Genomic DNA, 8120 nt, shown 5'->3' with positions numbered 1-8120 from the left:
CTGTGTCTGTGTGTGTGTGTCTGTGTGTGTGTGTGTGTCTCTGTGTGTGTGTCTGTGTGTGTGTCTGTGTGTGTGTGTCTGTGTGTGTGTGTCTGTGTGTGTATGTCTGTGTGTGTGTGTGTGCGCGTGCGCGTGCCTGTGTGTGTGGTAAGAATCACCATCTTGAACTCTTGGGCTTCTCCTCTCTCCTTGGAAACGGAGGGGAAACATCAGTCCCTGTGCTTCCCACCCCTCTTTATGAAACCCGAGATGTGTCCTCAGGTGCTGAGAATTAATCCTGTGAGATTTTAGTAGAATGTAAGCAAAGCAAAGTAGTCCTTCCCGCTTCGCTGAGAGCATTCAGTTGCTCAGTAATTTGTCGGAAGCAACAGTCTCCTCGGTCGTGAGGTTGTGAGGTCATGAGGTCGGTCGTCTGTGTCGTAGAATTTAGGGCCTGTCTCCAAGAATTGGTTCCAGTCAGCACCAACAGCCTGGTGGCTCCCACTGGCTTAAGTCTGCACTAAGTGCAACGTTCCTCCCATCACCCTATCCCAGAGTAAAGCTTCGAAGCTCCACCCACTCTCATTTATCCCCCAAGGCAACTAAAGATGTGGTGAGCAGTTCTCACTGGAGCACCACAGGAGTGCTGTGGCCAGAACTGGTGTAGCTTTAGACTCAGAGGACTCTGAGCTACAGGAGTTTACAGGTCATGCTCCAGATCTGGAGAGCCTCCTCAGACCAGCCGAAATGGGAATTCAAAGCTGCCTCCTAAGGCAGACTGACTTCCTGAGGGTCTTGTAGTCCCCAGCGCTCCCTGCCCTCCCTGCGCTCCCTGTCAAGTATCTCTAAATAGTAGTTCAAATAAAACATGGCACGAGGCCTGGGTAAGGAAGTAGGTAAGGTTGCTGTTCCCGCCTGTTCAAATGCCTGTCTGCATGCATATGCGGAGACTGGTGGTGATTTTCTGATAAGTACTTCTAAAGTTGTTATTGTAAAATATGAATGTGGGAAGATGTGATAATGTAAACTTACCATGTGCAGTGGAAAGCTTCATGTGTCTTACGTGCCAAGTGACTCCAGTGTGTCTCCTGTTTCTTAGTCATCTCTGACCCGGCCCCTTGGCTTTCCTCAGCCCTCTCTGGACTAATTCTTACGGTAGTCTTTTAAGGGGGTTTGTCCTTCTGCTGGCCTCGGACAGATTGGTGAAGCTAGGATCTTGTGCAGAGTACTGGGCCCTTCTGTCTCATAGGCTCTCCCGTACCTGGATAGTTTCCATTCCAGCTGTATGCTGATGGCTCCTAACCCTGGTCCCTCTCACCAGCCACTCGGTAAACCTCGAAGTCATTCGTACTAAGTACCTTCACTTAGTGAGGTCAGGACAGTGAGCTCACCAGCCACCCCTAAAGGTGAATAGAGTTTAAATCTTAGAGTTTAAATCTCTTGGCTCACTGTACTTTCCTAGTGGCCTCCATCAGAAACTTGGGAATCACTGTTGGCTGATGTGTAGGAGACCCTCGTGAGACAGCCAGGGTGACTTTGTGCCTCTTCATGCCTTCCTTGCCTAGCTGAAAGCCACAGCGGGCTGTGAATTGCCCACTGTAACATCGTCTCTGTGGTCATGTCATCCACTACTGTCAGTTCCCCAACACCCAGGTGGTACCTGGAGTGTTTGAGTGCACACCTGTCAGGGACGTGACTGTCACCACTCTTTGGGCAGGAGCATGTCTCCTGGGAAATGAGCAGACATGTTGACCATTTCCTTTTCTTCCTTGTTTTTTTGTTAGATTAAGGTGACAGTGCCAGGTGGATCAGCACCATTCCACCGCCCCTCTGTGGAGCTGTGCCAAGAGTAGGGGAACATGGAGGAGAGGAAGCAGGAGACAACGAACCAAGCTCACGTCCTCTTTGACCGCTTTGTCCAGGCCACCACCTGCAAGGGGACCCTCAGGGCCTTCCAAGAGCTCTGTGACCACCTGGAGCTGAAGCCCAAAGACTACCGTTCCTTCTACCACAAGCTCAAGTCCAAGCTCAACTACTGGAAGGCCAAAGCCCTCTGGGCCAAATTGGACAAGCGGGGCAGTCACAAAGACTACAAAAAGGGCAAAGCCTGCACCAACACAAAGGTAGGGATTCTGGGAGGAGAGCCAGGCCCAGCCGGGCTGAGAGGGGTTCCTCCCACCCACCAGACTATTCTGAGCGGATTCATGCAGTCAGTTATTAAATGTTCAAAGTTTGAGGGTAGGTGGGTATTTTTCTGACGCCTTGCCCTAGCCTCACACTGGTAGAAGGATGCAGGTTGCTTAGCAGGGACACAGCCAGGCCCACATGGGCATCTGTGACTGCATGGTTCCTGGCCTGTCACCTTTTCCAGAGTCATCTTCCCATAATCAGCACCTGCTTAGGCTCTGTCACAAGGTCTGCTGTAACTCCCAAACAAGGACCCCGTGAGCTGCAGCATTGCTAGTGCTGTCTTCCTAACATGGAAAAAGTCTCCACAGAATAGCTTTGGACTGAGACCTGAGCGGTGCTCACCTGAAGTGGGGTAGGAGTGAGGAAGTGAAGGAGAGAGAGAGGCGTTCCCTGCCGTCTCCTCTGAGGAAATCCTCTTGGGAGAAGTTTGGGGAAAGTTGAGGGCTGTTATTTTGGCTTTTCATGACTTTTAATTTACCCTGTGGGACACCCAGAGAGCCAACCCATAGAGAAATGTAAAGATCTGAAGGCCTGGTTTTCACAAACGACTACACTTTAACTTAAAATAAGGAGAGCTTGGAGTTAGACCACTTCTTTCACAGCCCCCAGCTCCCCAGCCTCTGCATCCCCTCTTCTCCCCAAAATCACACATGCATATACACTCTAAATGTATTTTTAAAGTTTTTTTCTTAAAGATTTGTTTACTTATCTTATGCATATTATTACACACTGTAGCTCTACACATAGTTGTGAGCCTTTATCTGGTTGTTGGGAATTGACTTTTAGGACCTCTGACTTTTAGGACCTCTGCTTACTCTGGTCAACTCCACTCACTCCAGTTGGTCTCATTCACTCCCTGCTTGCTCTGGCCCAAAGATTTATTTATTACTATAAATAAGTACACTGTAGCTGTCTTCAGACACACCAGAAAAGGGCATCAGATCTCATTACAGGTGGTTGTGAGCCACCATGTGGTTGCTGGGATTTGAACTCATGACCTTTGGAAGAGCCATTGGTGCTCTTACCCACTGAGCCATCTCACCAGCTCCTCTAAATGTATTTTAAAACAAGACAGAACACAACTCCACTGTTAGGGCATCTGATGCCTCTGGCCTCTGCTAAAGGAGTTAAACAGATGGTGTACATACTTATACTCAGGCTTATATACATACATTAGATAGGTAGGTAGGTAGGTAGATCGATCCATCGATCCATCCATCCATCGAATCTTTGAAAAACAAAAGTTTTTTCTGCACATGAACTTTTGAGTCTTGAAAGTTGCCTCCTGGGAGTCATTTACATGGCCAACCCAGACTCGATTGCCTGGATGTAGCTAATAATCTTTCTTTGGCTGCAGCCTTAGAGACTCCCTCGTCTTGATGAAAGACAAGATGTGATTTTCGTGCTGTTTGTTGGTACAATGCCCCATTTAAGTCTTGCTGATCTACGGGTTCTCTAAGCTGTTTGAGGTAGACGTGCCAGGGTTTCAGGCTTCCCTGTCCAGCAGCAATCATGAGCTCGTCCTTCAAGCCATTGCAAGGACTCTGCCGTCCTAGGCAGGCTTCCAGTGTCTTGGTCTTGGAGTTTGAACATAGGGGTGAATGTTATGAGAAGTGGGATTTGAGATGCGTGACCTTGGCCCTGAAAGCACCTATATCTTTCAGTGTCTCATCATTGGAGCTGGCCCCTGTGGGCTCCGCACAGCCATCGACTTGTCCTTGTTGGGAGCCAAGGTGGTTGTTATTGAAAAGCGAGATGCCTTCTCCCGCAACAATGTCTTACATCTTTGGCCCTTCACCATACATGATCTCCGAGGTCTGGGTGCCAAGAAATTCTACGGCAAGTTCTGTGCCGGAGCCATTGACCATATCAGTGAGTAACACCTGCTCTTCCTGCTTCCCTGCTTCAGTAGGTTAAGTGAGGAATTCCTTCTCATCCAGCCTCCACTCCTGCCACCCTTGTCTATAACCTGGCTTCTGAACCTCAAGTGGGTCTCTTGTACAAAAGGAGTTAAAAGTTGGGTTTAAAGATCCTTAATTGGGGGCCAGGTATGGTGGCTCACGCTTTTAATCTCAGCACCCAGGAGGCAGATGCAGATAGATTCTGAGTTCAAGGCCAGACTATCCTATGGAGAGAATTCCAGGACAGCCAGGGCTGCACAGAGAAACCGTGTCTCCACAGATTTTTTTTTTTTTGCTTGGATCTTAGACTCTTGCTGGGTACCTATGGTATGTGCAATTCAGTAGAAGTGGAAGGGTGGGCATTGAGAATAAGGTGGACAGTTTGGATTTGAACCCACCAATGGCTCTTAGTTCACTGGAAGAAGTGCACAAGCTTTGACGCCGCATTGTGATCCTGCATGCCCTCTACAGTGCCAAGGGGACAGACCTGGGAAACCATACACATGTAAGTTAGAGACATGGCTTAATACATGTGCCAAGTCCACAGAGAGGCCATGTTAGCTGATGAGGGGACCCAGAGCCTTGTGTTTATCTGAGATGGTCCTGTTTTCATGACTGAAAATGCTCAAACTGAAACCAGTTTGGAACAGCATCTGTATCCTCAAGCTAGAGAAATCTTTTTCCTGTCATGAATTAGTCAGGGAAATGTTAGGAAGGAGCATTTGTTCTGAGCTCTTCCATATGTGACCTGGAAGTACACTCAGCCACTAGACCCGTTTTGCTGTTTCAAGTGGGTATACCAATTTATCCAACACTAGCTGGCGGCTGCCACATTCCACTGGCAAGAGGAAGCGCTCAGCCCATCTGCCAGGCTGTAATTTGTAAAGCGTCTCTGAGCCCACAGTTGTCTACAAAAATAAAGTGTGTGCTAGCTCGGCTCTCAGCGGAACTTTGGGAGTGTGACTCAGAGGGGCAAGGGTCTGCTCAGCTGAGGGGAGTAACCACCAGGATGACTTAGCAGCGGATTTGCCAGTGCTCCTGGCTCATTAGTCACAGGCTGTGGGTAAATTTGGCCTTAAGAGAGGACAAGAGTCATTGACTGATTGGATTTGTGGTTCTCATTTGTGACCAAATTTATTTTAGGACAGACTATCTTAGATCAGGGACAGGATTTCTGTCTCTCTGTTATCTGGTATTGGTTTCAGATCTGATGGGGACCCATTAGACATCATATATGTTTACTACGGTGATGATGAACAGGATTGTTAGTCCTTTTGGACCTCAGTTTTCACAACTTGTTAAGTCACTGGTGGGGATAGGGTGGGGTTGTGATTTCTTTTGTGCATCTGGTCAGAGTGCGTGAGGTCAGCAAGGGGTCAGGGTGGAAGGCGGATGAGGTGGCATCTTACCCGTGGGTGTACCTCTCCTGTGGCTCCCTCTGAAGACTGTGGGTGCCACTGATAACAGTGACTCTCCCTGGACCCAGGAAATAGAAGGGTGATTTTCCTTGGCCACAGTTCTGTGCTGTCTCTGTAGTCATGTCAGGTCATTCGGAACACCTGGCTCCTGAAGGGGGTGGCCTAGTATATCTAGAATGTTTCTTCCACTGTTTGATGTTGCCTTTACAACATGGAGACAGAAATGAGAGCTTGTGAGACTGTGTCTCTGCTGTCACAGCCTTTGGGAACCTAAGGATGGGCGGGTGCCTGAGGGTAAGCACCATGGGGCTCTCACCTCCCCATCCCCCTTGCCCTGGCTGTCAAGATCTCTGTGTTCTTCTAGGTATCCGTCAGCTCCAGCTAATCCTCTTGAAGGTAGCCTTGATCTTGGGCATTGAGATCCACGTCAATGTAGAATTCCAAGGACTTGTTCAGCCTCCTGAGGACCAAGAGAATGAACGTGAGTCCCACTGGACAGAGGAGGAAGGCGTGAGGGGACTTAGTGGGTGAGCACAGCTGAGGTCATGGGAAGAGCCAGAAGGACTTGCAGGTGGTTTCAGTGCTGACTAAAGGGGCTTTGTTCATGTAGCCTGGGCTTTTCTGGACTTTCAGGTTACCTAAGAGGCCCTTGGCACAGTATTAGGCATGGCGGGCGTTCGTATTATAAAAAATTCGAAGGTCAAGAAAGTCTTTGTGAGCTCTTGTCAAGGTTTCCTGCTTGAGGCCACCCTGTATTTCACGTGGTCCTGTGGATTGGGCTTTGGTGTGATCTTTGTGTGTGGCTATGACTTAGTGTGGGTTATGACCTTTGTTTTGCTTTTGGCCCACAGGGATAGGATGGCGAGCATTGGTGCACCCTAAAACTCATCCTGTATCAGAATATGAATTTGAAGTCATTATCGGTGGAGATGGGCGTAGGAACACCTTGGAAGGTACTGGCTTTCGCCCACTCTCTCCTTTGCCTGGCTTTTCACAGATTGGAGGCTGACCTGTCCCAGAGACCACACCCCTAAGCAATTACACGTGTGTTACCTAGTCAGTGCCTGCTAGGGTATTTCTCACAGGACACTAGGACATGAGCTGTGCTCAAAGATATTCGTACCACAGCTTTGAGTCCACGTACTGATGTGGCAGGTACACCTCGCCCCTCCACGTTAAGGGTAACCTTTAGTACTGAGTAATAATCTGGTCGTTTGGATTTCCCATCAGTGATAATAGGAGGGATTTTTGGTGTGGATTACACTTTGTCGGTGATAATGGGCAGTACTTCCTGCATGTGTTGTTTCATTCCTGTTAGGTGAGCATCCCGGCCCCCCATATTCTCTTATTTGAAGACCCAACCCCTTCTCTTTCTCTCCCTCTAGGATTTCGTAGAAAAGAATTTCGTGGCAAGCTAGCCATTGCCATTACAGCAAATTTCATCAACCGCAACACAACCGCAGAGGCCAAAGTGGAGGAGATCAGTGGCGTGGCTTTTATATTCAACCAAAAATTTTTCCAGGAGCTGAGAGAAGCCACAGGTTGGTGTCAGTGTCTCCAGAGGTCGTGGGTGTAGGTAGCCTGGGATGTCACTGCTGTGTCTCCTGTGGGCTGGTCTGTGTCAGTCCTCAGCACAGTGGCCCGCCTGCTCTGGGGTTGCTTTTGTTTGTTTTGCCTTTTCCCCAGCCCCTTCCCCTTACTGTACAGGCCAGGTTTGCTGCTGGATGGGCAGGGTTTTGTTGATACCCTGACCTTTGCTCTCACTCTTGGCCTTCCCTGAGGTCATCTGAGATCACCAGCAACCTTTGCTAGTCAGGAATGGGCTTGTGTGTGACTGTTTTCTAATGGATTGAGTCAGGCATAGATACAGATCTTTTGCTACAGTAAAGCAGAAAAGTATCTTCATTCTGTTTTCTAGAGCTTCTTTCTATTCCATATATCTTTCAAGTTAGCTGAATAAAAATTCAGTATTTGTCTCTCTGCATTTAGGCATTTATCCTGTTAGAAATCTAGGAGGTTCCTCAGGCTCCCTTGCTTATCACAGAGGTGTCACCTGGTGAACAACCCATCCCTCTTGGAGACTGGCTTCTCCTTTGTTACGCTTTTCCTGTTGGGGTGTTTTTGTTTGGTATCAGTTGTTATTGATGCCTAGTGAGTTATAGGGCAGCCCAAAAGAAAGCAAAGCTCCCATGCACTGTGGGGGAAGTGAGGGTCTGCGCCTAGACGGCGCTGCAGCCCTGTCCGGGAGACCCAGGCCCTGCCTTGCGGATCCCCTGATGCCCCAGTCCCATGAATTCTCACACGTCCATCTTCTGCTTGCAGGTATTGACTTAGAGAACATCGTCTACTACAAAGATGACACACACTACTTTGTCATGACGGCCAAAAAGCAGAGTTTGCTGGACAAAGGGGTGATACTGCATGTGAGCAATGGATTCCTTTCAGGCAACATTTTTTGTTGAACTGCTTGATACGATCTCTGAGAAGAATTTTATATTCTGATGGGTTTTGTTTTTTTTTTCCCCTGTAAGGGAATAAAAATGACACTGGACGCATCCGGAAACCGGTGCTACTTATTAGTTTAACTTAAAAGTGTTCTTATTATAAAGAATTGAAATTATTGACGGGGGGG

The 8120-nt window shown here is 48.3% G+C and overlaps 1 protein-coding gene across 25 annotated transcripts in view; it reads left to right on the top strand.

Annotated features, from left to right (window-relative positions):
• Mical3 (microtubule associated monooxygenase, calponin and LIM domain containing 3) overlaps positions 1-8120 on the top strand; it is a 201824-nt gene that overhangs the window by 85369 nt on the left and 108335 nt on the right. For all 25 annotated transcript variants that reach the window (XM_031383246.1, XM_031383254.1, XM_031383248.1 and 22 more), the window contains 6 exons: positions 1764-2102; positions 3834-4041; positions 5853-5969; positions 6340-6441; positions 6874-7029; positions 7811-7911. In XM_031383246.1, coding sequence (XP_031239106.1) covers positions 1839-2102; positions 3834-4041; positions 5853-5969; positions 6340-6441; positions 6874-7029; positions 7811-7911 — 948 coding nt within the window. In that variant the 5' untranslated portion in view covers positions 1764-1838. The remainder of the gene's footprint in view (positions 1-1763; positions 2103-3833; positions 4042-5852; positions 5970-6339; positions 6442-6873; positions 7030-7810; positions 7912-8120) is intronic.

This window comes from Mastomys coucha, unplaced genomic scaffold (genome assembly GCF_008632895.1).
Source record: "Mastomys coucha isolate ucsf_1 unplaced genomic scaffold, UCSF_Mcou_1 pScaffold20, whole genome shotgun sequence".
Taxonomy (NCBI): domain Eukaryota; kingdom Metazoa; phylum Chordata; class Mammalia; order Rodentia; family Muridae; genus Mastomys; species Mastomys coucha.
The sequence above is the reverse complement of the archived record's forward strand: the minus strand, read 5'-3'. Positions and strand labels throughout refer to the sequence as shown.